Source organism: Vidua macroura, chromosome 23 (assembly GCF_024509145.1).
Source record: "Vidua macroura isolate BioBank_ID:100142 chromosome 23, ASM2450914v1, whole genome shotgun sequence".
Classification (NCBI taxonomy): Eukaryota; Metazoa; Chordata; class Aves; order Passeriformes; family Viduidae; genus Vidua; species Vidua macroura.
The window spans coordinates 7,320,346-7,348,064 of NC_071593.1; the positions used below are offsets into that span (position 1 = coordinate 7,320,346).

Here is a 27,719-nt window from a genome sequence, read left to right on the forward strand (position 1 = left end):
CACGCCCGCGCTACACGCCGGGACCGGAAGCGGCGGCCGCGTGGCGGAGGCAAGATGGCGGCCCCCGGGAGGAGGTGAGCGCCACACCGGAGGGGATCGGGAGGATCCCGGACACGCCGGGATGAGCCTTCTCCTCACATTCTCCTTTCTCCCCCTTTACTCCCTCGTTTTTCCCCCGCTCACGCGCTCCTTTCCCCCCTCACGCGCTCCTTTCCCCCACTCAAGTGCTCCTTTCGCCCCTCACACGCTCCTTTCTCCCCTCACACTCTTTTTCCCCCTCTCTGGTGCTCCTTTCCCCCCTCACACGCTCCTTTCTCCCCTCACACGCTCCTTTCTCCCCTCACGCGCTCCTTTCCCCCCTCACGCGCTCCTTTCCCCCCTCAGGTGCTCCTTTCCCCCCTCAGGCGCTCCTTTCCCCCCTCAGGCGCTCCTTTCCCCCCCTCAGGCGCTTCTTTCCCCCCTCACACGCTCCTTTCTCCCCTCACACGCTCCTTTCTCCCCTCACACGCTCCTTTCCCCCCTCACGCGCTCCTTTCCCCCCTCACACTCTCCTTTCCCCCCTCACACGCTCCTTTCTCCCCTCACACGCTCCTTTCTCCCCTCACACGCTCCTTTCCCCCCTCACGCGCTCCTTTCCCCCCTCAGGTGCTCCTTTCCCCCCTCAGGTGCTCCTTTCTCCCCTCACACGCTCCTTTCCCCCCTCACATTCTGCTTTCCCCCCTCAGGCGCTCCTTTCCCCCCTCACACGCTCCTTTCCCCCCTCAGGTGCTCCTTTCCCCCCTCAGGTGCTCCTTTCCCCCCTCACACTCTCCTTTCCCCCCTCAGGTGCTCCTTTCTCCCCTCACACGCTCCTTTCCCCCCTCACATTCTGCTTTCCCCCCTCAGGTGCTCCTTTCCCCCCTCAGGTGCTCCTTTCTCCCCTCACACGCTCCTTTCCCCCCTCACATTCTGCTTTCCCCCCTCACACGCTCCTCTCCCCCCTCACACTCTCCTTTCCCCCCTCACACGCTCCTTTCTCCCCTCACACGCTCCTTTCCCCCCTCACACGCTCCTTTCTCCCCTCACACGCTCCTTTCTCCCCTCACACGCTCCTTTCCCCCCCTCACACGCTCCTTTCCCCCCTCACATTCTGCTTTCTCCCCTCACATTCTGCTTTCCCCCCTCACACTCTCCTTTCCCCCCGCAGGAAGCTGGCGGAGCTGAGCGTGGACGAGTTCCTGGCTGCGGGCTCGGACTCGGAGCATGACGGCGGCTGGGAGGAGGAGGAGGAGGAGGAGGAGGAAGGCGGCCGGGCCCTTAACGGCGCTGCGAGGCGGAGGCGGCCGAGCGGGAAGGCGGCCCAGGGGCTGCAGGCACGGCCGGGCAGGTGAGGGAGGGCTCAGCCTGGAGAAAAGGAGCTTTTTTTTTTCTTTCCACAACGCCCTGACAGGAGGGGACAGCCCCTGGTGGAACGGGGACAGGAGGAGAGGGAATGGCCTCAGTGTCACCAGGGGAGGTTCAGGTTGGACATCAGGAGGAATTTCTCCGTGGAAAGGGTGGTCAGGCGTTGCCCAGGGAGGTGGTGCAGTCCCTGGAGCAATTCTGAGGAACTGAGAAACAGATCTGTGATGCTTTTTCCAGGCGTTTTCATCTCTCCCAGTGCAATCTGGCATCTCGCTATCAAGATTTCTTAATCCTTAACAAAGTGGTTTTGTCACAGCCTCAGCAGAACTTTGAGCAGTGAATGAACAGGGAATTCTCTCCCAGCAGGAAGAAGGGAAAGGCATCTGAGCACAAGGATCAGCTCTCCAGGCTGAAGGACAGAGACCCCGAGTTTTATAAGTTTCTGGAGGAGAACGATCGCAAGCTGCTGGACTTTGATGCCTCAGACAGCTCTGAGGAGGAGGAGGCTCTGCACAGACCCCCTGACACCCTCGAGGTACCTGGCTGGGATCAGTGAACTCAGTTCCATGGGCAGTGTTTGTGTTCCAGCCCCGAATCGTGGCATGATTTGGGTTAGAAAGGGCCTTAAAACTCACCCAGTTCCAAGCCCAGGCTGCTCCAAGCCCTGTCCAGCCTGGCCTTGGGCACTGCCCGGGGTGGAGCAGCCCCAGCTCCCCTGTGCCACCCTCACAGGGAGGAGTTCATTCCCAATATCCCACCTGAACCACCCCTGCTTTGCACAGGGTGCTGAGAGCAGCCTAATGAATCAGCCCAGCCTGCCTCCCTCCTCATCAGTGCTCACTAAAGGAGCTGGGGCCAGGCAGGGCCTGTAAAAACCTTCCCTCAGTCCCTCCTGCTGGTCTCTCTAGGAAGCCAGTGATGAGGATGAAGATGATGAAGACGAAGAACAAGAAAAAGCCAAAAGGAAGAAAGTTTCCTTCATCCACGTGAGCTTGAAGATGGTGGAGGAGTGGAAGAAAGGTGCCCAGGTGAGCAGGGGGTTGGAACACGCAGCACTGCAGAGTTCTCCTCTCTGCCTATAAAAGGGCCAACTTGGGATTTGTTCACCTGGCACAAAATTTATTCATTTATTTGTTCATCTGGCACAAAATTTATGTCCCAAGCCCCCAGAGCTCTTGTGCCTTCAGCATGACTTTGGGCTGCAGGATTCAAGTACTTCCATTCCCTATGAGGGAGAAGCTGCAGAAATGTGGCTCAGAAGAGGCCAGAATGATCAAATTTGTTTTTTTTTTAACCCTCTGGCAGCTCCAGGAGCTTTCTTAGTCACATATTTAGTAGTGATGGAATAGCTGAGGGGAATGAAGCTCAAACTGGGAGTTGCTTGCAGCTGATTAATTCCTGCTCAAGCCTCAGCAATTAAAAGCCAGTTTTAGGGGAGGTGAAGGCCACTGAGTTTGTTAACCCTGCCCTGATGCTTGAGGCTGGAGCTCTTTTTGCCATCAAATTCCCAGTGAATTCCAGTACCCCTGTCCCAGCCAGGAGCTTCAGAGTTCCAGGAGATCCCTTGCTTCTCCTCCTCAGCAGCCCCTTTTCTTCTTTCCCCAGAGGAATCTCACCCCAAAACTCTTCCATGAGATCACCCAAGCCTACAAGGCAGCTGTGGCCACCACCAGAGGTGACAGTGGTGGTGACCCCAGCAAGTTCCAGGTGACTGACACTGCAGGTGAGGGAAGGGAAATCATCTGGGGGGGGAGTTGAGCTGTGGGAGAGAGGGGAGATGAGCCCTGGGAGGAGTTAATTCACCCTGTCACTTTGTTAGGGAGCTTGTCTTGCTGTGCTGCTCTGGGATCTTTTCTTTCAAGGGTTCTTGGTGCTGTTTCCTTGGGGAGGTGGCCCCTGTGCCTTCCAGTCTTCAGTAAAAAAATGACTATAAGGCAGACTGGGGGTGTCTAGAAGGAAATGCAGGAGCTGTGCCATGGAAATCACTGGTTCCAGTTCCTCAGGGACCTCTTTTCCCATTAGGAGAACCAGGAATCCATGGAAAATCACTGACAAATGCTTTCCTGGCTTGTTTCACCCAGTGTTCAACACCTTGGTGTCCTTCTGTATCCGGGACCTGTTCCACCACCTGCACAAGCTGCTGCTCCCCAAAGCCCCCAAGAACAAGCTCAAGTAAGTCTTGGGAGGGGATTGAGACCCTCAGGAAAGCTTCTGGGGATTTCCAGAGCTGCCTTTGGGCCTGGGAAAGGGGTGCCAGCTCTTCCCAAACACTGGGTGCCTGGTGATGCTCACAGGCATCTTCTTTTCTTCCCCCCACTTGTGTCCCCTGCAGTATCAAACTCCAGGTGTTTGCAGAGGATGTGTGGCTTCAGGGAGGTCTGGAATTTCCTGTGCTTGCACTCAGGGGGCAGTTCAGGCACTGAGAATTCATTTCAGAGGGAGGGAGCAACCTTTCTGCAGAGTGTGACCCCAGCTCATGCTTTGCAGGCAGCTGTTGGTGCAAGGAATTGATCTCGCTGCTCATTTTGCTGCTGAAATCTGATTTATTTGGGTTTTTTTTAAAGCTAAACCAAACTCTTGCTCCTTTCCAGAATGGTTCTCCCTTCCACCAGCCCCCTCTGGGGAAAGCTACGACTGGACATCAAAGTTTATCTTGGCTGTACCATACAAGTAAGAAACATCATCATTTTCTCTTTGTGGGGTCAGTCTGTGCCTTGCTGGGCTGTTTAGGATATTTTGGGGTGAGGCAGATGGGGTTTGCCCCTCTGAGATTTGTGTTCATTGTTTCCCTGTGTTGTTTTGGAATTATTTGGTCCAATTAACAATTTGGAGGTTCAGAGGATGCTTGGGTCAGAATAGGTAAGGCAGTAAAGAAGGGTTGAATTAACATTCTGGCGGCTCTCTCTGTTTTAATTTGTCTGGCAGATTAATATTTAATAGGCTTTAAAGGAGTTTGCAGTCTGTGTTCCTGCATTCTGCATCATTAATTCATTTTTTGGTGCTGTGATCTCTCCACTTGAGGCAAACACTGAAATGTTCTGTTGGTGACTTCACATGAGGCATCTCTGACTGATAAAGTTCCATCCCATCCATGCAAAACTTCTGCTGTTTCAGAGATGATTTATGGATTGTTTCTGAAGGAAACTCCTACCCCCACTTCATTTTGAGATTGCTTCGTTAGCGTCCCCAAATTGGAATATTAAAACCAAACCAACACTGATTGTTCAGCAGTGATTCTGAATTCACTGATTCTTCCCTTGAGGGAAGGGATACCAGGAGTGTCAGCCCAGGAGCTGCTGTGCCTCAGCTGGGAGCTGGCACAATGACTTAGCAGAAAGAGCAATTTGATCAGGAGAGCTTTTTATTTATTTTTTTTTTTTTCCTCCCCTCAAGCTGTGGTGCCTGTCTGCAGCAGCAGAGCAGTGCAGACAAGGAAAAGCTGGGAATGCAGTCCCTGGGAGCAATCCCTGCTCCTGGGCTGGCTCCTGAGAGCCCTCAGCCCCAGCCTTCACCACAGTGGGTTTTCTGGCACCATTTCTGAACAAAATCTTCTCCTTTTGGTGTCTGAGGGACTTGGCCAAGTCTGCTCAGTCCAGAGTCCTTGCAGAGCAAGGAGGACAGTGAGGAGGCAAATTAAACGTGGACAAAATGCCTGTGCTGCTTCCAGCAGCTGGGACTGCATCAGGCAGAGCCTCTCAGAGTCACCTGGAGCTCACCTTGCCTTCAGGTTGGAAACTGGGTTTGTCTGCAGTGAGCTGCAGACAGAGATTTGGTTCTTCACATTTTGTCAGAGCCTTTCTCCTTGAGGGAGAGTTAACCCAAATACCCAAAGAATTCCAGCCTCCCACTCAGAAATCCTGCAGAAATCCAGTGTGCTGTCAGGCAGCTCAGGTGATGTTTCCCTGTGCAGGCTGAGGGTGGGTTTGGCCATTTTGGTGTCCTGCACCGCAGACAAACGGAGATTTTGCAGCGTCCACAAGGGAGGTGCTGTGTGATGAGCTCAGGGCCATCAGCCATGCAGGGGCAGCAGCCTGAGCTCCCATTTCCAGGCTGAGGGACCTGCAGGGCAGCTCTTTAGCCTCTGCTCCTCCCCTGGTCCAGCTGCTGGGCTTTGTGTGAGCTCCTTCCTGACTGAGCAGTGTTTGGAAGCAGCGGAATACAGCTGGCACAGGGACGGTGATGAGCCCTGCCTGCACACTGGGGGTGTTTTGCTCTCCTCCACAGCTGCTGTCGTGCCTGACAGAGGCCTCAGTGGGAGCAGCAGTCCTGCAGCACGTCAACTGCACAGTCCCATATTACCTGTCCTTCCCAAAGCAGTGCCGGGCCCTGCTCAAGGTAAGGGGGTGTGCTGGGATGTGCCATTGGCATCTGAGATGCTTTTTCCCCTCCTTTCAGCTGGGCATTTGTGGTGTTTGGGCTGGATCCCCTGGCAGTCAGTCCCTTGTAGTGTTCCCTGCCGTTCCTGGAGAGCATTCCTGCCTCTCTCCAGGTGCCACGAGGTGATGCCAGGCTGAGGTGAGTGTGTGGGTGGCTCTGTTTGTAGCTGCTGCTCCCCAGGGAGGTGTTTTGGGAAGCTGCTTCCTCCTCCCAGATGGAGGAATTGCTGCCAGGCCCTGGGAATGTCTGTGCTGCCTCTCCACTCGGGGAGCTGGGGGTGGAATATTTCTGTGGCAGCTCAGTCACAACTGCTGAGCGTGAGCAACAACACAGGAAGGGGTGGGGAGACACCCAGGGCAGCAGGGTGGCATCTGAGTGGAAGCTGCAGCTCTGGAAGGAGGCAGGGAAGCCTTTGGTGGTGGAGATGACTGGAGTCATGCAGGGCTGGAGGCTGGCACACCTCACAGCTGCTGCAGGCATTTCTGAGAGGGCTTTTCCAGCCCTGCAGTGAGCCCTCTCTGTGCTGTGCATTTCACTGGTGCAGCTGAGCTGACTGGTTGTGGGGGGCACCAGGTGCTTCCTGCCAGGGCCAGGTGAACCTGGGGGAGGTGGAGTCACTCAGGAGAGTTCAAATGAGTGTTTAACCACACAAATAAAAGTTGTGTATTTTTTAGAGGTGCTGGTTTTGGACAGGTTCCTTTATTGACCATGGAAACATCAGCCTGGGCTGGTGTGAGGACAGAAGGGCTGCCAGTGACTGACAGCACATTGTGTCACCTCTGTGTCACCTCTGTGTCACCTCTGTGTCACCTCCATCTCACCTGCCTCCTTGGTGCCCTCTTGCTGGGCAGGAGGAAGGTTCAGGCCTACCTGTGGCCAGCAAGGAGCTCTTTGTGCCTTCACTCACTTGTCCCTGTGGTTTATCCCAGCAAACCATCACTCTGTGGAGCACAGGGGAGGAGACAGTCAGGGTCCTGGCCTTCCTGGTGCTGAACAAGATCTGCAGGTACAAGAAGGAGGTTTACCTCAGCCCCCTGCTCAAGGTAAGCCTGGCTCTTGCTGAGATCTGCACCTTTTCTTCCTCACGTTGTGTGCAAATGCCTCAGAGCCTTGAGCTGCAGGGGAGCAGGTGCTGGAGGTGATGCTGGCAGCCTCCAGAAAACCAAACAGGGCAGAAATTCTGTCAGGTCAGGGTGATTCCTGCTTCCCACTGCTGCCCTTCCTGCTGGGGGCACGGAGACTGAGCAGGGGAGCTCTCTGGTGCCTGTTGAATCTTCCTCCCCCAGACTCCTGAGTGCTGACGTCCTCCTGAGCTGCTCTGACCTTTCAGCTGAGTCCCCAGGTGTATTTTCCTGCCACAGGGGCACCTGAGCAGGAGAGCTGTGCCCAGCCATCCCCACGTGTGGCTCAGCCCCTCCTGCAGCCTTGTCCTCTTGCTGCCAAGCAGTGATGGGCACATCTCCAAGCCTCCTGTCTCCCCTGGAGAAGGAGCAGGCTGGGTTATTCCTTTCTGTGAGCAAAGCAACGCTTCAGCCCTGGTTTGGTGTTAAATATAAGTAAAACTTTACAGAAGAAAGGCCTTGTAAAACATAGTTTGGGCCTTACTTCTCTAGCTAAGAGACTATGAGTATTTTGCTGGGAACTAAGCTAGCCTGGTAAGTTTCCATAAGAATAAAATCTTATAACAGTGAAAATCTGCTTATTCTCCTGAGAAAGAATTCTAAGGCTGTAACTGTTAACAGCACTTGTAAAAACTATCCTGAATCATTAAAAGAAAAAATGCAAATATCTAAAAAGAGCCACAGGCATGTAACCACCTCTAGTGAAGTAACCAAACAAGGCAACAACTACTTACCAACCAATTAGAATTAGGCACAATGCTTTCAAAAAACCCTATAAATTCAGGCTATGATTATTTCACTGCTTTATATTTATTATTTAAATTAAATAATAATATTTATATTAATATACCAATTATTTATAATTAATTCACTTCTTAAAGAAGAGTGTGCCTCATCAATCTCTAAGGTGAGGTCACAGGGACAGTTTGGTCACACTGGGAGGGGCAGAGGAGTCCGAGAATGCTTTCTGCTCTGTTTTACATTGCTGCTTTCTCATCCTCTTCCCCTGGCAGCAAATGTACATTGCCTTTGTGAAGAACTCCAGGTTCACCTCTCCCAACGTGCTGCCCATGATCAACTTCATGCAGCGCACGCTGACCGAGATGCTGGCCCTGGACAGCCCCACCTCCTACCAGCACAGCTTCATCTACATCCGCCAGCTGGCCATCCACCTGCGCAGCGCCATGACCCTCAGGAAGAAGGTGGGCACCCTCCTCATCCTCAGGGGGCTCCCTGGAACAGGCCTGGGCAGGGCTGCAGGAGGAAAGTGTGGGTTTATTAAAAGGCCTTCGCAGGATACGCCTTGGGCAGTGCAGGAGCGTGGTGGAGGCTCTGTTGCTGTTGGCTGAGAAGGGACACACGTTCACCAGAGGCATAATGCACCGTTTATCTTGGACTGCTCCTTTGTGTAAGCTCTGATCCAGGGGCACTTGATTGGTCATTTAGTTAATACATTTCACCCGATTGGCTAATTAACAAAAAGCCCTTCTTATAAACGACCTTTGAGAAAAACAAAGAAACAGAGGGTAGGAAAAACAACACCTGCAGGTTGTTTATAATAATAAGCTATCATTGTTTATCTTCAACTCCCTAAAATCTGGGAAAACTTCTCTAGTTTTCTCACTCTCTGATCAGGCTGTCACATCCACAAGGCTCCACCCAGGATGGACTCCAAGTCATGAGTTTTCACACTTTTATAAGTTTTGGTCCATTTCCACATTGGGGTTCATTGTCCAATTCCAGCTCCAGGTTGTGCAGTCCCATCCTCCCACTTCACTCTCCTGTTGTTTGCACTTTTTGGGGCTGAAGCTGCAGCGGTGTTCTTGGTTCTGGGGCTGGAAAAGGATTGTTGTGTGGGACTGAGCTGTGAGAACTGCTGACACTTTATATGGAGTTCAGGGTTAAATACCAATGCAGAACAGAATGTGGAAAATCTGAAAGCTAAATTTAAAGCATCACTCCTTGGTGGGGAATGAGTTTCCCCCCTCCTAGGAGGAAGTGTGTGGAGAGGAGGAATTGCAGTGACCACTTCAGGCTTTGGTGGTGTCTGACCCATTGTTGGGGCTCCAGGGAGCACCTGGGAGTTGTCTGTGCTGAAATTTCAGCCAGGAAGGAGAAAGAAACATGGAAGCTTTGGGGTGAGCTCGTTGTGGCCTCAGAGCACCTGAAAGGAGCCTCTGAGAAAGGCTCTGTCCAGCTATTTCCAAGGGCCTGCAGTGGCAGGATGAGGGGGATTCTCACTGACTGGAGGGCTAGATTGGATACCAGGAGAAAATTCTTCCTTCTCTGAGAATGGGGAGGCCCTGGAATGGATTCCCCAGAGCAGCTGTGGCTGCCCCTGGATCCCTGGAAGTGTCCAAGGGCAGGCTGGATGGAGCTCAGAGCCTGGGATGGTGGAAGCTGTCCCTGCCGTGGATGATCTTTAAGGTCCCTTGGAACCCAAACCCTCCTGCAGGCTGGGAGTCGCTTTTCTCTCCACACTTGCAAGAGTTTGTGCTGCACTTTCCATCTTGGACACCCTTTTTCCCCTCTGAGGCTGCTGTTTGCAGGCTCTGTTACAAAACCTGCAGGTAAAGCAGCTTAGGAGCCACCCTGGGGTGTTGCAGCTCCCCAGCAGAGCCCGTGCTATTTAAAGGACTTAACAAAGCAGCTCAGAGCTCTGGGGAGCAGCCCTGCTTTCAGCCACCTCCAGTCTGACCTGGGAAATCTGAGTCAGATTGCTAATCCTGGATTTAGTCCTGTTTAGCAAAACAGACCCCACAGATTAATTGTTGAGCTGCCCCCAAACAGGGCAGGGCTGGTGCCCAGCTAAATCTCCTGGCTGGTCAGACACGGGGATAAATAAGCAGAGATAAATGAAGTCTGGGCTGCAGATCCCCTAATTGGATTGCACTGGCTCCTTACACCCTCAGTGTGGCCCAGACAAGGAGTAAATCCACTTGATTTCACAGCTGGGGAGGCTCATGGCACTTCAGATGGGCATGGCACCACCAAAATGTCCCAGTGCAAGCACTAAGCCCGTCTGAATGGAGCAGTGGCTGGTGGTGAGGGTGATTACCAGAGCAGATTGCTCATCTGTTCTGCAGGAGAAGCTGAGAAAAGCTTTCTGGTACCTCTCAGTGACCTGGGGAGGGCTGGCACGGCCCTGCCATGTCCAGCTGTGCCTTGGCTTAAGGCCCTGCTGCAAGGTTGGGCCCAGTGGCTGCAGCTAAAGGATTCTGTGCCTGTCTCAGGACTTGTGCATCCTGCTTTTCCATGCAGGAGAGACGAGCTGGGCCTTGGAAGTCTGGAAAAAACCACAAGTGGGGGCTGAGGCACCTTGTGAGTGCAGTCTGCTGTGGGTTTGGGCAACACCTGCAGAGCTACAGAACTTTTAGGGAAGGGTTTTCTTCAGCTGGGCTTCTATTCACTGTGGCACGAAGAGCTGCTGCAGCACCTGCCCAGAGTATTGAAAACCATGTCCTGGTCTGGTGCAAGCCTTGGGCCACTCCTGGCTGTGCTGCTGAGCCAGGCTGGGTCACTGTCACTGCTGTCACCATGTCCTGCTGCAGTGGTTCTGCTGCAGGTTTGCTCTCTGCTCTGCTGCCTGGCACTTCTGCCCTGCAGTTACAAAAAATGAAGCTGTCCTGGGTGGTGTCTTCCCCAAAAGTGCTAAGCTGATTGTTTGCCCCAGTGGTGAGCTGAGGATTCCCTGGCCCTGGCCACATCCAGTGCCTGCTGTGAGCTGGGAGCTCGTTCTTCTCAGAGCAGCCACACTTGAGCCCAGCAGCCTGGTTTTATTCACTTTATTTCCTTCAGGCACTGACTGGTACCAGAGAACTTGCTGCCCTGGGAATGGCAGCTGCAGTGTTGTTATTCCTCCCTGGGCAGTGTCCTGGATAAAATGAGCCTGGGCACCTATCAAATGCCACATTTTCACTTTTCTGCCTTTATTTTCCCCCCCCCCTTTCCTGCAGGAGAACTTCCAGTCAGTCTATAACTGGCAGTACATCCACTGCCTGTACTTCTGGTGTCGAGTTCTCAGCACCATCCACCCCAGTGAGGTCATGGAGCCCCTCATCTACCCCTTGACACAGGTCATTATTGGCTGTATCAAGTGAGTGGAATTCCTAATTCTTTTTATTTTACAGTTCTGTGATTTGGATTTAACCATGAATGATCTCAAAGCTGCTTTTATTTGAAATTTTCCAGCCCAAGATGTGTGTGAGCAGCTGTTTAGGGGGCTGACAGAGTTGTGGTGTGGGTTATTCTTTCCTCTTTGTACAGGAAAAGTCTCAGTCTGAATAACCTGGGCAGATTATCCTTGTAGCTGCAAGGAAAATGATCTGCCTTGCTTCAGAAAATCCTCATCAGCAGCTCTGTAAATGCATTTAGAAGCTGCATTTTTGGTGCCTGTTTGTTGGGATTGGAAGAAGTGGGACACAGTTGTTATTTTCGGGATGTCTGCTGAGAATTCCCTCCTCACATCAGTTTATATGGATGAAATGTTTGTGCTCTGAGGTGCCTGTTAACAAGGAGCATTGAGGGAATTTTGGGATCTCTGGTGATCTCCCAAATCCTGTTAGCTCTGTTAACCAGATTCTCAGCTTTAAAGCCCGGGTCTGGAAGAAGTCCCCAGCGGTGATGGAGATAAGCAGATTTAAACGATCAGATAAGAGCATGCAAACATCCCTCCTGCCATCCCCCACGGCTCTGGGGATGGATCTAGGCACCTTCCTACCTGTCCAGCAGACAAATCAGGATCTGGGGCCGAGGAGGGGGGAATTGGGTGAGGCCCAGTAGGTTTTTTAGCAGCTTGGCATGAGGTGCAGGTACTGCCTGGCGAGGCTTTGGAGGTTTGGGAACCCCCCCAGGTGGGTTTGGGGTGACCTCACTGTGGCCTTCCAGGAGCTGAAGGAGCTACAAGAAAGATGGAGGGAGGATTTCCAAAGGATGGAGGGACAGGACAGAGGGTGTGGCTTCAGACTGAGATAGCAGGAGAAAATTCCTCCTCCTGAGGGGGGGGAGGCCCTGGAATAGATTTCCCAGAGCAGCTGTGGCTGTCCCATCCCTGGAAGTGTCCAAGGCCAGGCCTTGGACTTGGAGCAGCCTGGCATAGTGGAAGGTGTCCCTGCCCATGGCACTGGATGAGCTTTAAGTCCCTTCCAACCCAAAGCATTCCACGATTCTGCGATTCCAGCGTTGGGAAAATAGAATCAGATCCCACCTGGATCCCCCCGAGCCAGGCTGGTGGCTGGGGTGTCAAGGAGGCAGATTGGCAGGTGTGGGGGTGCTGTGGCTCCGTGGGATGGGGCACTGTGTGACCTCTGCTGTCCCTTCTTTGTGCTGCTGTGGGATTTCTCCCGAGGGATGGGTGGCAGGAGGATGCCATTCCCTGCTGTCCCTGTGCCGGGAGGTGGCGCCTGGCTGCAGCACAAGGACAGTGTCCCCGTGTCCCCGTGTCCCTGGGACCTGCTCCATCCTCCCTGAGCTGCTTTAACCCCTGTGCTGGCCCCTCTCCACGCTGATGGTTGTTTTTAGCAGCAGAAACTCCTGTTCTGCTTTCCCTTTTTCCCCATCAGCTTTTCCTGGCCTTGTCTGCTGGGATCTGTGCCCTGCTCCCAGTCTGAGCTGTGAACATGAAGCTGTTCCCTGGTGTGTGTGGTTAAATGGGGATTTTTGGTGCCTGTGGCATTCCAGCCTCTCAGCAGGAGCAGGGAAGGAAGCAGGGCCAGCCTGGGTGACCTGGAGCTGAGAGGAGATGGCTCTGTCCCCTCTGTCCCCAGGGCTGGGACAGGATGCCAAATCAAAGCAAGCCTTGGGGCTGTTCCCAACCCTGGAACAGGACAGGAGCCATCCCAAGTGATAGCAAGGCACTGGGGGCTCTGCTCTGAGGTGGAAGGAGTCACCTGGGAGGGAGCTGGAGCTGCCTGAGCAGAGCTGGTCCCAGCTGTGTTTGGCATTCCTGGGGATCCAGCCCTGGGATGTGGAGCAGGCACAGCCACACGCTCTGAAATGAATGGGTTTGGTTTACAGTAAATCCATACACTTAACAGCTTTATTCCTCCATCAATTAATTCCTGACAATGGCTTTCGTCATCTCCAGAGGTGCCAGAGCAGGGGTGCAAAGTAGATTTATTTCTGAAATGGGTCCAGTGGTAATTATTTCACTATTTGGAAGGGGGATGCAGCTGATTTATGGTGCCTGGTCAAACATTTTTATTTTGTGGGCTCTCCTGGATTGCTCAGCAAGTCCTTTGGGGAGGGAGGGGTTCATTTATCAGCATGGCTCTGTCGTCTGTGAGCTGTGGTTTAAAAACATAAAATTTTTAATGCTGGACTTCAGGTGCAGGTCACTGGGTGAGAGGCTTGAGAGTGGGACAGAAATGAGTTTTAGGGGTTCCTCTCCATTCTCTCCCTGCTCCTGGGGGAGCTGATTCTGCTCAGTCCCAGCCTGACATGGAGTGGGCTCAACTTTTGTCTTAATTACCTTAATTATTTGAACCATGGGTGCAAGTCAGTGAGGGCTCTTCTCCTTCCTTCTGTGGGAATTTTATTTCTAGCTATGGGGTGGCTTCAGCAGCCCAGGCTGCTTTCCTGTGTCACTGAAGGCTGCAGGTGCAGTTCCTCTGGAAATTTGGCCTGATATCATTTGGTTTTATTTGTTGTTATTTATTTCTATTATTTGTTTTTCCTGCCCAGGCTGGTGCCAACGTCTCGGTTCTACCCCCTGCGCATGCACTGCATCCGTGCCCTCACCCTGCTGTCCCAGAGCACCAGGACCTTCATCCCCGTGCTGCCCTTCATCCTGGAGGTGGGTTGGTCCCTGCTGGCACCTTCTCCCTGCTAAACACACTCACTGCCCCCACCAGCAGCTCCTGGGGGTTCCCACTTTGCTCACTCCCTAAAATCCCTGGCAAACAGCACCAGGCTTGCTGGGAAAAATGGGATTCAACTTTTATTATCTGTGAGCTGTACCTGAGCCCAGCTGGGTGCAGAATGCATTGCCAGGGGCTTGGACTGGTGCAGCTGGAGCAGGCAAAGGGCTTGCCAGGGGAATTCAGAGCTGCAGGAATTCCCCAAGCTCCATCCTGCTGCTGTGGTCATCTCTTGGTGAAGACAGAGTGGTTCCTGACTGCAGACAAGGGGAAGTGGAAGAAAAAAAAAAAAAACACTTCAAGAATTATAAAAACTTCTTTAGGAGGATATCTGTGAGGCCTTGAGCTTGCCATGAAGCTGGCCACTGAGGAGGAGAGACACACACTGCTGGGATAAGGGCCTGACTCAGCCAGGCTCACTCCTAATCAAGTTCTCTCGAAGCAAAGGCTTTGGTGGTTTGGGGTTGTTGTAAAGGTCCCTTGCAAACCACATCCTCAGCCTGTGGAATGTTTATAATCCTCCTGCTCCCTGGCCTGGGTGGCTTTGCCATTCCCCTGCTTCCTTCCTCTTGCTCCTGCGTGTCTGAAACCCTGCCAGCCAGATTTTGGGACAGAGGCATCTCCCCTCTGGGGTCATGGTGCCCAGGGGGAGGATTCCTTTTGCTTTTTGGTGCTGTAAGAGACAAAACTCAGAGCCTTCCCCCTTTTTGCATTCTGGCCCTGACACCTTGCCCCAGCCAGGTGCTGCCATTCTGCACTCTGATCACCCTCAGGTGTTGCCCTGATCACCCTCAGGTGTTCCCACCCTGCCCTGATCACCCTCAGGAGTTCCCATCCCTGAGCTCCCTCAGCAGCTGTGTTCCAGGTGTGGGAGGTGACCTGCCCTGGGTCCCCAGGTGGCTGTGGTGGTGCTGGCAGGAGGATCAGCATTCTGGTGCCCAGCCACAGTCCCTGAACGCTGAACCTGTGGCTGACAGCTCTCAAATCCAGCAGTGATTTCTCTGGAGACACTAATCCCATAATACACCTTGCCCCGGACCAAAATCCCTTTGGAGCCCCTTACCCAGCCCATCCTGAAGGGTCTGGGCAGGGTGTTGGTACCAGCAGGGCGTGGTTTGGGGCTGGAGAGGGGCATGAAGGATCCCAGGACAGGGCGTGCTCCACTGCTCTGTTCCAGCTGACTCCGAGTGCAGGGAAGGAGCAGCTGTGGAGTTTGCGACGCCGTTCTGGGCAGGTTTTGGAGTGTGGGCTCAGTGGGGCTGCTGGGGGAAGGAGTGCCTGAAGCTCTGCATTTCCCTCCTGCACCAAGCAGGCTCAGCCCCGTGGCTGCTGCTTGTTCAGGAGACCCAGATGAGTGTGTGTGCATTCCCAGAGGCACAGAATTGCCCCCATGCATGGGGGAGTGAGAGCTGCATGGGCTGAGGAGGGGTGCACAGCTGCTCTGCACTCTGGCACTGGGAGCTGTGTCTCCCAGCTCCCTCCCCACTCCCCACGTGGGAGCTGGGAGCTTGGGAGTGCCAAAAATCCCCAAATCCCTCTCCTTCCTGCCTGCACTGCCCTGTCCTTCCCTCTGTCTGCCCGTGGTTTTCCCCTCAGCCACACTGCTGCCTGGTGACGTTTTGTGGCCCCCTGGTCCCTCATTATCCCCCTCCCAGCCTGCCCCAAGGATTCCTAGACACCAGTGAGGCCGTGCCCCAGCCTGGCTGTCAGCCCTCAGCATGGCAACCACGCTTCCTCCCTTCCCAGAGGCCCTGCCACCTCCTGGGCCCCTTCCAGAGCCTCTGGCTGCCCTTCCCTGCCTGCCTGGAGGCCTGGGAGGATCCCAGGGAGCCCCGTGCCTTCAGTGTGTCTGACCTGGGGGATCAATAGCTCTGTTTGGGCCAAAGAAATAACTGTGCATAACGAGGTTTATGGCATCGATTCCCCAGGCAAGGGCTCTTCGTTTGCACAAGCCCCCACGCTCGTCCCTCCGTTCCAAATAACCTGGACTGACAAATAAAATGTAAGAAATCAATAACAGTCTCCTGCTTCTGTGGCCTGGGGGCACTGCTGTGACCTGAGCAGCCTCTCCCTCCTGCTCCACTCAGCCTCCCTTGTGCTGCATCCCCACCATGGGGGCTGCTGAGGGATGTGCTGCTGCTGCACACAGGAAGAGAAATGATTTCCTGCTCTGGAGGGCAATCCCAAAGTGTTTGGGCACAGGGAGAGAGGAGCTGGGGCTGCTGCAGAGTGCGGGTGAGCAGGATGTGCTCCTCACCCCTCTGTGGGTGCCATCAGATGTGCAGATGTCATCAACTGGTGGCTTTTTTGTTGTTGTTTAAATGAGATGGAAGCCTCCTTGATTGCCACATGGGATCCTCTGGTGGGGACGTGTCTCAGACCCAGTGGTTTCAGCAGGTGTCCCTGGGACAGTTATTTCAGTGACAGTGGTGAATTTGGTGTGAACATCACTTAGTCTTGCTTTGAAACTCTTCTCACCTTCAGGGACAGCTCCAAAACCAGCTCCAGCTTTGGGGTACAGCCTCTGACCGTGAGAAAGCTGGGGCTGAGGAGCAAACCTCAGCTTCTTGTGCTCTTGCTTGTGTTGGTTTCCTCTTCACACCACAGCACCTTGCACACCACAGCTTCAGGTGTGGTTGGGGTTTGCTCCCTCCCTGTCCCTGGCTGGGATATTTGGGGCAGTGATCAGGAATTGGGGTTTCTGGATTGTCTTCTTGGCTCTGCCACCACCTGCATGCCCTTGGCTGAGTCGTGTGCTGGTTGCTTTGTGCTCTGATCACATTTACACCCGTTTTGTTTTTCTCTTCCAGGTTTTCCAACAAGTGGATTTCAACAAGAAGCCAGGACGGATGAGTTCCAAGCCCATCAACTTCGCCGTGATCCTGAAGCTCTCCAATGCCAACCTGCAGGAAAAGGCCTTCAGGGTAAGTGGGACCTTGGCCTCCAGCAGTGCCTGGGTTCCCTGTGGCAAGGAATGTGCTCCATGTCCCTGTCCCCAAAGGCAGGACACGCCTTTCCTGGTCTGGGTTTAGGTGCTGTAGGAAATCTGTGGGGTTTGGGTCATAGCCAGTCTCTTGATTTGTGTTTCTCCTGCTCAGGATGGGCTCATTGACCAGCTCTATGACCTGTTGCTGGAATATCTCCACGGCCAAGCCCACAGCATTGGCTTCCCAGAGCTGGTTCTCCCCACTGTCATCCAGGTAAGGGGACAGGCACTTCTGGTGGTGCCATGAATGTGCACAGAGCAGAATAAAGTCATGTAAGCTCACTGTGACCTCAGGATGGCCCTCAGAATGAGGGGAGAGCCATTTACCTCTGCTTAATTTTAATTTTTATCAGTGTTTTGGGAGGAACAGAGGCATCACATCTAATTAGGCTGGAGGTAAGGGAAAGTGGCTCTGGAATTTGCCATCTGTTGGGAGCCAAAGTGGAGCAGAGGCTGCAGAACTGCTCTGGGACGGGGTTGGGATGGTGAACTCAGGTGAGTTCTTGGGGATTCAGAGCTGCCCCAGTTGCTGTGGGGTCTTGGAGCAGAGCCTGTGCTCTGAGCCCCAGCTTTTCCTTGTCCTCGGCCTCCCCGAGGCGCTCTCCACAAGATGGCAATCTTCCCTCCCAGTCTTCCCTTCCCCAGTCTTCCCTTCCCAATCCTCCCTTCCCCAATCTTTCTTCCCCAGTCTTTCCCTCCCTTCTCAGGCTCCATCACCTGGAGCTGCAGACAGCACAGCTCAGCGTCGTTGGAAGTGTTCCCTCATTCCCAGCCCTCTGCTTTTAACTCAGGAGTGGCTGCTCTCACATCCTCTGTGGGGACACGAACCTCTGCTTGTCCTGGTGTGTGCCACGGGCCCCTGCACACCTTGGGCTGCTGGGGGGGCACTGGCTGTGCCCCACAGGCTGTTTGGGATGTCCCTGGCTGCTGGGGCTGTGCCCCACAGGCTGTTTGGGAATCAGAGCTCCGTGTCCCTGCCAGGGGCTGGCATCTGCCAGGGGCTGGCATCTGCCAGGCACACGGCTCTTGGCTGTGTCCCCCGGGCTGGCACGGGGGCTGCCTTGGCTAGTGGGAGCTGGCAGCCCCTGTGTGAGCAGGCAGAGCAGCTCCTGTGCCTGTGCCTGTCCCTGCTCCCCCCTGTTGGCAGCCAGCAGCTGTGGGAGCTGTGGGAGCCGATGTTTGGCTGCTCCAGGAGCTGCTGACGGCCCCGTGCCTTGCGCAGGGACCAGGCTGGAGCTCTGAGGAGGATGGATGGATTCCTGCTTGGCTGCCTCTGCCCGCAGCCTCGTGGCGTCTGCCGGGCTGGGGGCTGGCCTTGGCTTCCCAAAATCTGCGTGGGGAGAGGCTTTTCTCCTGGAGAGCTTCCAGCCCACTGTGCAGCTCCATCTGTGCCCAGCCTCCCTTCCCTCCCTGCTGGGCTCACGCCTCTCCTAGCGCCAGGGCAGGGCTGGCCCAGTTGGCAGGGGCTGTGTCCCTCCTCCTCCTCTCCTCCTCCTCCTCCTGCTCTGGTCAGCAGCTCTGGGGGAAGCTGGGCTGAGCTTCCCAAATTCTCTCTGCCTGGAAGGCAGGAAGCACCGGCAGATGAAAGGCAAGGAGAGCCAGTGGGGATGGGAGACATTTCAAAGCTGCTGCTGCTGCCCCAGGGCTGACCTGTGGGATTGCCCTCCATCAGGGGCTGGGAGGGAAGAGCCCCTTCCCTCCCCAGAGCCCAGGCAGGCAGCACAGAGCAGAAGTGGGAGGTTGGAGGGGGAAAGCTGGCACTGAGGCAGGAGCTGGCAGGAGCCAGGCTGGGCTTGCAGTGAGCCAGAAGGGCAGGAGGTGCTGCCTTGCCTCGCCTTGCCCTGCCAGCAGCACTCCTGCTGCTGCTCCCCCTGTCCCCAGGGAATGTTCCTGCTGTGAGCAGGGCTCTGGGCAGGGTTTGGCTCCCCTGCATCGCTTCCAGTAAGAGGAGCTGGGGTTTTGCTCTGTGGGCTCTGCTGGGAGAAGCCTTTGGTGTTGCAGGCTGGCAGTGGGACAGAATCAACCCCAGTAATGACAGGGCTGGGGTGTGAGGCCTCAATGCCATATCCACAGACACACGTTGCTGTTCTGGTTGCTTTTACTCTGCAAAGATCCCATTGTTCCATTTGGCAGAGTAGGGAAAAGCACACACAGACCCTGTTTTTTTCCCCTCTCTGTCCTTTATCTTCTTTTACCTCCCTGGTTGTGTCCCTGCCTCTCCACACAGAGCTGAGGTCTCATTAGGTTTCATTAATATCTGTGGCAGCTAGGGCTGGGACTGTGAGGGGAGCAGGAATGGAGCAGGGCTGTGTGAGGGAGCACACAGCTCCAAACTGCACTGACAGAGGCCAGGATTTTGCAGGATTTCTGGTGACACTTCTGCAAGGGAAGAAAAATGATAATGGATGTGGCAGCGGATGGAATGGATCTGGGGCTGCAGCTGGGGGGATCAAGTGAGATAAATCGAATGACAAATGCATCTCTCAGTGGAGATAAATATGCAGCACCTATAAAAAATAAATATTTTAGGAAGGGGGGGGTGAGGGCAGGACACAGCAGCAGAAGAATTGTTGTGCTGATGGTTTCTTTGTGCTTTGGGGGGAGCAGGGAAGGTCTGGGTCTGAATTCCCATTTTTCTGAGCTGGGATGTGCTGGAGGGAGAGGGGCAAGGGAAGCCCCTGCTGCTCCTGAACGGGGAGCTCTGCAGCAAACACCCCTCAGAGAGCAGTGTCCTGGCAGGGAGGGGCTGGCTGGCACTGCCACCTCTGGATGGACAGTCACACCTCCCCACGTGGCACTGACAGGAGGGACACATCTCCTTCCTTCCCCCAGCTCTGTCCCCCAGGCAGAACCTGGGGAGCCATGGGTGGAGGAGGCAGTCATGGATTTGCTGCCTGGAAACCTTTTGTCTCCCTCCTGATAGCATCTCCTGGTCCCACTGAGAGGAAGGTTCCATCGTGGTTAACCATTTCCTCCTGCCTCCTTGGGCCTCCTTCTCTAAATCGAGTGTCTGTGCAGTGTTTGTGTGTTTATTTATGGCTCCAGCAAAGAGCTGGGCCTGCAGGATTCACACAGCACTGCTGGAGCTGGGCAGAGCTGTCAGCGGGCAGGGGAGCCACTGGAATTCCAGCCAGGAATCAAACCTGGACACCCCCATCTTCCTTCTGTCACCAAGAGCATCCAGGGCTGCCTCAGCTCTTGGTTTGGAGGTGTCACAGCAGGGTGCTGGTGGCTGGAGAGTTCCATTTTGTCATTTTTGGTGTGGGTTGGAGCCCTGGGAAAGTCGAGGTGCCTGCTGGAGCTGGGTTGGAGCCCTGGGAAGGTCGAGGTGCCTGCTGGAGCTGGGTTGGAGCCCTGGGAAGGTCGGGGTGCCAGCTGTTGGTCCCTGAGGGTGGGAGATGCCTTTTCACTGACGGGATGTTTATGGGAACCCTGACATGGCTTTCATTCTTCCTCTCCTCTTCCTCCTCGCAGCTGAAATCCTTCCTGAAGGAGTGCAAGGTGGCCAACTACTGCAGGTCCATGCGGCAGCTGCTGGAGAAGCTGCAGGAGAACTCAGCCCACATCTGCAGCAGGAGGCAGCGAGCGGCCTTCGGCGTGGCCAGCACTGCAGCCGTGGTGAGACATGGGACAGCCTGGGGACATGGGGACAGCCTGGGGACAGCCATGAGGACATGGGACAGCCTGGGGACACGGGGACATGGGACAGCCTGGGGACATGGGACAGCCTGGGGACATGGGACAGCCTGGGGACATGGGGACATGGGACAGCCATGAGGACATGGGACAGCCTGGGGACATGGGGACAGCCTGGGGACATAGGGACAGCCTGGGGACATGGGGACAGCCTGGGGACATAGGGACAGCCCGGGGACAGCCATGAGGACATGGGACAGCCTGGGGACATAGGCACATGGGGCATGGGGCAGCCTGGGGACAACCATGAAGACATGGGACAGCCTGGGGACAGCCATGAGGACATGGGACAGCCTGGGGACATGGGGCATGGGACAGCCTGGGGACAGCCGTGAGGACATGGGACAGCCTGGGGTCATAGGGACAGCCTGGGGACATGGGGACAGCCATGGGGACATGGGACACAGGGACAGCCATGGGGACAGCCTGGGGACAGCCATGGGGACATGGGACACCTTTGGCACCACCAGATTGCATTTTCCCCTTTCCACTTCAGCCGTTGGCTCCCTCTGTGTTCCCTGCAGTGCCCAGGCTCTGCTTGGCCTGGGGAGAGTTCTCAGTCCCACCACTCCTGACTCTGCAGCTGCTTAAATAACTGAGGCTAAATTCATTTAGTCCTGCTTGCCTCTGAGTTGTGGCTGCCAATTTCTGCCCAGGAGCTGGGAAAATGTGGTTTGGGAAAGGGTCTTCACCTTGTGCCCTTGACTGCCTGTGTTTATTGGAAAAGTGCCTGGAATTTGTGTCCCTTTGTCCACAGGAGCAGTGGGAGAAGCAGGTGAAGGAGGAGGGGACACCCCTGAGCAAGTATTACACACAGTGGAAGAAGCTGAGGGAGAAGGAGATCCAGCTGGAAATCAGTGGCAAGGAAAGGGTGAGAACCAAATCCTGAATGTGGGGACACCAGAGCCACGTCCTGGGGACAGCCAGGGTGGTGCTGGCACTTTGTCTGGCCATGAATGGGGACAGGGGGACAGCCAGGGAATGGGGACAGGGACTGAGGGACAGGGGGACAGCCAGGGAATGGGGACAGGGACTGAGGGACAGGGGGACAGCCAGGGAATGGGGACAGGGACAGCCCAGAGTGGGGCCAAGCTCCTGCCCCAGACTGGCCCTGCTGCTGTGGTGGAACATTGCCCTGCTGCTGGGGCAGCTCTCTGCAGAGAGGGGCAGATTTGGTTTTTTTACTGTACAGAGAGGCAGATTTGGGGTTTGCACTGTACAGAGAGACAGATTTGGGAATTGCTCTCAGCACAGAGAGGCAGATTTGGGGTTTGCTCTGTACAGAGAGAAGCACATTTGGGGTTTGCTCTGTTCAGAGAGAAGCAGATTTGGGGTTTGCTCTGTTCAGAGAGGCACATTTGGGGTTTGCTCTGTTCAGAGAGAAGCAGATTTGGGATTTGCTCTGGAGAGAGGCAGATTTGGGGTTTGCAATGCAGAGAGGCAGATTTGGGGTTTGCTCTCAGCAGAGAGGCACATTTGGGTTTGCTGTCCTAGAGGCTGCCTGGCAGCTCTGCTGGTGAATGGGGCTGTTGTGTGGCTCGGTGGGGACTGGTGGCTTAATGATGCAGCTTTGTGAGCCCCAGCAGGAGAGGGAACACCATGAGGCCCATTAGGGCTGGGAAAATCCATGTCCCATTAGCAGCCATTGGGGGGGAAAAAAGGTAATAACAGGGAAAAAAAAAAGAAAGGCAGCCTGGCTGGGAGCTGCAGCTTGCCTTAGACAACAGCTCTGACCCTTTCTGCCCATTCCATTTGCTTTTCCCAATGGTTTTTAATGGGATGGGGACTAATCAGCTTGCTGAGACTCTGCAGATAGGAACCCTCTAGCTGGGGATTAAAAGGCTGGCCCCCAAATTAGCTAATTAGTGCTTGTGTGTGATGAACACAGGGGCTGTGGGCTGTGCCAGTGCAAATCTCAGTCCTTTGGGGGTCACCCCACGGCAAGTTGGGGTTTATTTTGAGGTGCCCATCCTGAGGGTCCTGTGGGGTCTCAGAAGGGTGGAGGTGGCACAGCTCATCCAGCACCAGGTGCTGTTTGATGTGCTCAGGTTGTGCTGATGTCACCCAGGGCTGCCTTTGGAGATGGGGATTTTTCCTGGGCTCTGTGGGAATGTGGAACCCCTGGTGCCAGGACAGGAGCCTGCCTTGTCCCCCAGGAATGGTGGGAATTGTGGAAGATGCTTTCACCCCTCTGACCAGCCCGTGGTGGGGCTGGAGCATAACCAGGCTGTGGCTGTCCCAGCCTGGGAGTGCTCCAGGCTGGAAGAGGCTCTGAGCAGTGGAAGGGGTCCCTGCCATGGAACTGGAGGAGATTTGGGGTCCTTTCCTACCCAAACCACTGTGGGACCCTATAACCAGCCTGGGATAGGTGCCAGCAGTGGGGCCAGCTGAGGGCAGCAGCTTGGCAGTGCCCCTGCTGCATTTTGCTTCCCAAATCTCTTCCCTGGCACCTCTGGGGTGTTTTTTAAAGCCAGCCCTGTGCTGCTCTCCAGCACAGACAGGGAGGGGCAGAGGCCTCTCCCTCCCTGTGGCAGAAAGAGCAGTGGGAAGGTGATGATTTAAAATCATCTGCAAATGGTGCCGGGTGATTTGTTCCCTTCTGCCCTTCCCTGCCCGTCCCGGGTGACTGCTGGGAAGTGCTCAGCTCCAGGATCAATATGGCCCAGCTGGGGACCCCGGAACAGGCTGGGAGAAATTGCTGGAATTGGCTGCAGGAGCAAACCCACAGCTCCATGTCCTGCTCCTCAGCCCCATCCTGGCTCTGTGTCTGTGCTTTCCCACTCAGACCGTTCCTGGCTGCTGGGAGGATGGCTGTGCTCAGACAGGAGAGCGTTTTGGGGTGGTCTGAGGGGTGGCAGGGAGAGCAGATGAGTGATGAGCCCGGGCTGAGTGTTTCCAAGCAAGCCCTAATGTGTGCTAATGCCTGAGTGCTTCCCAGGAGGGGTGTGCAGCCAGGCAGGGCAGGGGCAGCTGATCTCAGAGAGCACTTGGGATTGCATTTGCATTCTGATTATCTTTGCCCTGCTGGCCTGAGCCCTTGCAAGTAAATCCTCCCCCTAATCCCCCTCCGGAGAGGTGTAAAGAGCACTGAGGTGGTGTCAATTGAGAGGCCTTTAATGGCATTGATATTGGCTGCCTGCTCCAGGGGCTCCTGGCCCATTGATCTCCATCAGGGCAGGGGATGGATGCAGACCTTGAGCATCCTCAGCACCTGAAAACCTGAAATCTGCACCCAAAAAAGGGGAACTGCTGCTCCAGAGATGCCCAGCCCACCTGCAGAGCTCCCACAGGCAGCCTCCCTTGGGTATCCTGTCTTTGTGTGCTCCATTAGCAAAAGCAGTTTATCAGGGGAAGATCAATGCAGCAGCAGAGCTCCGTGTGCCTCACTCACCCCTGGGACCCCTCACAAATCTGTGGCTGGCAGCAGACAGACCCAGCTGCTCTGGGCAAAGCCAAGTTCCTGCCTTTAAACACAGCCTTTGACATTTAAAAGCACAAATGAGGGCTGCTCTTACCGTGGGGTTTGTTTTCTTTCCAGCTTGAAGACTTGAACTTCCCAGAAATCAAACGCAGGAAGCAGGATGAGAGGAAGGAGGAGGATAAGAAGGAATTCAAGGATCTCTTTGAGCTGGACAGTGATTCTGAGGAGGAGAATGGTGGATTCTCTGTGAAAGGTACAGGGCTGGGGCTGGGCTTGCCTTCTAGTCCACAGTCCCATTTTCCTTGTCCACAGTCCCATTTTCCTTGTCCTCAGTCCCATTTTCCTTGTCCACAATCCCATTTTCCTTGTCCAGAATTCCATGTTTTGGGGTCAGTTCGGCCCTGCCCTAAGGGGGTTCCATGTTGGGTTCAGAAGATTCCCTGATAAGGGGGGAGAGCACAGGGTGAAGTGGCACTGCAGGAGTTTGGGACACTTTTATCTTTCTCTCCCTCCCAGTCCAGCTGTTTTTAAAGCCTCAGCCCTGTGTTTCTTTTCCTGGGCATGCCCCACACTCTTGGCAGCTTCCTTTTGTCACCCACAAGGTCAGAGCCCAAAAACCAGGGGATGAACAGAGCCTGTCACCAGCATGGGGACCTTTGATCCTGTCCTTGCTGCACTTCTGATGTTTTTGTTTTTGTTTTTATTTATTTAATTTTAATTTTAATTTTAATTTTATCCTGACTGATGTTCCAAGCGTTCCCATGAAGTCCTGGAGTGCAGGGGGTGATGTCACCTGGGCTGTGACCACGAGAGGGCCACAGTAAATTGTGCAGCTTGCCTGGGAAGTTCTCCACAGAGTTTGGGGATAAATCTGGGTGTTCCTGCTGGGATTTGGAATGTTTGGGATGTTTTTGGAATGTTTGGGATGTCCTGGGTGTGTGCAGCAGGGAGGGAGGGGAATCTGCAGCCCCTTCGTGGTGCTGTGGATCCAGGGGAGATTCCTGCTCCTGGTGCAGGAATTCCAGCAGGATCACACCCCCAGAATCCCCCAGGGCAGCAGGAAAGGTGCTGGATGCAGGGAATTCCATCAGGTCAGGAGGAGATTGTCCCTGGAATGGGAAATGTTTGTCAGGCAGGAAAGAACCCTGGGCTGGGGTCTCTGCAAGGGCTGAAGAGGGGAGAGGATCCAGTCTGGGAATCTCCGAGCAGGAGAGAACCTGGAGCTGGGGAGGTTCCTGCTGTCCTGTGTTTTCCAGCTGGATTTCTGGCAGAAAGGGAAAGCTGGGAATTAGGAGTGGCTCAGGAAGAGGTGCTGGGCCTCTGGAGCAAAGGGAAATGGCTTTTGGGAGGATATCAGTGAGAAATGAGGAGAAATTTCCCCTTCAGTGTGTCTGGCACTCCTGAGCTCTCTGCCCCTCGCCTGGGCTGCTGTTCATGTTCCACTCACACCCTGAAAACCCCTCCAGGGAAAGGCAGAGCCAGGCAGGCCTCGGATGACAGCTCAGAAGCCAGCAGCAAGGAGTTTGGGGAGGAGGACGATGATGAAGAAGGAAATTACGAAGTGGAGGAGGACGAGGAGGAAGAACTGGAAGAGGACAGCGAGTCAGAGGGTGAGTGGGGAATTCCTGACAGCACCGGGGCTTTTTTGTCTTGACAGGGTGTCAGGAGGGGCTCCACAGAGCCTGGAGGGAGAGCTGGCAGCCCTGAGCTGCAGAGAGCAAAGGCTTGAGGTGTCCCCAGGCTCTCAGAGCCCCCCAGCCCCTTTCATCTCTTCTCAGGGCCCTCCTGCAGCCAGGCTCAGACTGCTCAGCCCAGCGGGTTCAGGAGCCCTGCCAGGAGCACACAGACCTGCAGGGGCCACTCCCAGGTGTCCTCACCTTCCACCTGAGCCCTGCCTGGGGCACAGGGGCACAGGGTGACCCTTTCCTTGCTGGAGAGCTGCCAAGCCCTGCATCTGGGGTCTCACATGTGCCCAGACCCTGCTGGAATGGAAGCACTGCCTGGCCTGTGCCCCCAAATTTCACTTGGTGTTCCAGCCTCACTGGGGCAGTTTGGGCTCTGTTCCACCCTCAGTGGGGCAGTTTGGGCTCTGTTCCAGCCTCACTGGGGCAGTTTGGGTTCTGTTCCACCCTCACTGGGGCAGTTTGGGCTCTGTTCCACCCTCACTGGGGCAGTTTGGGTTCTGTTCCAGCCTCACTGGGGCAGTTTGGGTCTGTTCCAGCCTCACTGGGGCAGTTTGGGCTCTGTTCCAGCCTCACTGGGGCAGTTTGGGCTCTGTTCCCCCCTCAGTGGGGCAGTTTGGGTTCTGTTCCACCCTCAGTGGGGCAGTTTGGGCTCTGTTCCACCCTCAGTGGGGCAGTTTGGGCTCTGTTCCAGCCTCACTGGGGCAGTTTGGGCTCTGTTCCAGCCTCACTGGGGCAGTTTGGGCTCTGTTCCAGCCTCACTGGGGCAGTTTGGGCTCTGTTCCAGCCTCAGTGGGGCAGTTTGGGTTCTGTTCCCCCCTCAGTGGGGCAGTTTGGGCTCTGTTCCACCCTCAGTGGGGCATTTTGGGCTCTGTTCCACCCTCACTGGGGCAGTTTGGGCTCCTGTGCCCCCCAGGCACCGCTGCTGTGCCCAGCCCTGCAGGGCTCTCCAGGATGAATTAATGAGTGTCTGCATTAATTAGTAAGGAGCTCCTGGCTCCCCTCGCAGGCAGGCAGGATCACTGACACCTCTCCCTCTCCCCCAGCAGAGGAAGGAGCCCGGGATTCCCAGGATTCCCAGGAGAGGAGGAGCTGCCCCCGGGGTTTGTCCCGCTCGGACCTGGAGCAGCTGGCACAGGGTGGGGACGACGTGGTGCAGGACCTGGAGTTTTCTGATGAGGACTGAGCACCTCCAGCCCCTCTGCAGCACCTGGAGCTGCTGCCAGGGCCAGGAACACAGGTGGGACCAGCCCCAGGTGCCACCCAGGACCCGCTCAGTGACACAACTTGGACTTTTCAACTCAGCTTGGGACTTCTCCAGCTTTTTCTACCAGTTCTGGTTTTGGTACCAATAAAACCCGAGGCCAAAGTCAAGGCCAGTAAAAACTGCTCAGCAGAGGGAATAAAAGCCCCTCATTAAAATCTGCTGCTTTCAATAGCACAGGGTTCACTTCCAGCTCCTGCTGAGCAAGGGCAGGGCGAGGTTTTTGTCCAAGGTTCCTCCTCTCTGCCCCAGCAGCCACCCCAGATTTAGCTCTGGGGCCCTCCCCAAACCCTTCAGAAGGCCTGAAGGACTGCAGAGACTCTGCCAGAGCTTTGTAGCTTCCCTGAAGCCTTGATCAGTTTGAGCTGCTCTAAGTGTGCTGCAGAAGGAAACTTTAAATTGAAGTTTCTTGGGTTGGGGACGTGCAGGCGTGAATGAATATGGAAAGACAAAATTGATAATGTAGGAAGCAGTGCCCAGGTGAGAACTGCACCACCTTAACTGTAAAGAAAAGATTCTCACTTTGGAAAAGACTTTACTTACCTGTTCTTCCCAAAGAGAAAGGAATTCCCTTTTTCTCCTGGCTCTAACTTAGCTGGGCAAGGTGCTGGCTGCCTCCTGCCAGCTGGGAGCCGAGCCTGGAGTGGATTCCAGGCAGGAATGTGGCAGCTCTGCTGCACCTGTGGGGAGGCACCTGGCCCAGGTGGGCACCCGGGAAAGGAAGGACAGAGACTGCTCGGGTAAAGCCAGGTACCATTTGTAAATTAAGTGTTTTTCTTTTTTATTTAAATTGATTGCTGGAAAGCATTTTTATCGTGATGTGATGGATAATGAATTTTTTTCCCTTTTTTTTTTACAATATAAAGAAGCTAAAGTACCACCAAAGCTATTCTGTAAGAAAAACGGCAGCACGTGCAACGTTTAAACAAAAA

The 27,719-nt window shown here is 54.8% G+C and overlaps 1 protein-coding gene across 4 annotated transcripts; it reads left to right on the forward strand.

The window, feature by feature from the left end:
• Nucleotides 1–27,606, forward strand: NOC2L (NOC2 like nucleolar associated transcriptional repressor). 4 transcript variants are annotated; one of them, XM_053997771.1, is made up of 19 exons: nt 1–74; nt 1,187–1,366; nt 1,747–1,918; nt 2,292–2,411; nt 2,989–3,106; nt 3,465–3,555; nt 3,975–4,053; nt 5,608–5,718; nt 6,690–6,803; nt 7,895–8,083; nt 10,838–10,977; nt 13,563–13,674; nt 16,549–16,662; nt 16,837–16,938; nt 20,199–20,342; nt 21,178–21,291; nt 23,959–24,094; nt 25,308–25,451; nt 26,570–27,606. In XM_053997771.1, the coding sequence occupies exons 1-19, from the start codon at nt 55–57 to the stop codon at nt 26,707–26,709; spliced, it is 2,340 nt and encodes a 779-aa protein (XP_053853746.1). In that variant the 5' UTR covers nt 1–54; the 3' UTR covers nt 26,710–27,606. The 4 variants fall into 4 exon arrangements, with proteins under 4 accessions (XP_053853746.1, XP_053853747.1, XP_053853748.1 ...); XM_053997772.1 differs by having other exon boundaries at nt 26,573–27,606; XM_053997773.1 differs by having other exon boundaries at nt 1,750–1,918.
• The last annotated feature ends 113 nt before the right edge of the window (nt 27,607–27,719 follow it).

Excerpts from the sequence above, each read along its gene's own strand:
- NOC2L (XM_053997771.1), top strand. The coding sequence starts at position 55 with ATGGCGGCCCCCGGGAGGAG. Across the intron at positions 16,663-16,836 it reads TGCAGGAAAAGGCCTTCAGG|GATGGGCTCATTGACCAGCT; the intron begins GTAAGTGGGACC and ends TCTCCTGCTCAG. Across the intron at positions 16,939-20,198 it reads TTCTCCCCACTGTCATCCAG|CTGAAATCCTTCCTGAAGGA; the intron begins GTAAGGGGACAG and ends TCCTCCTCGCAG.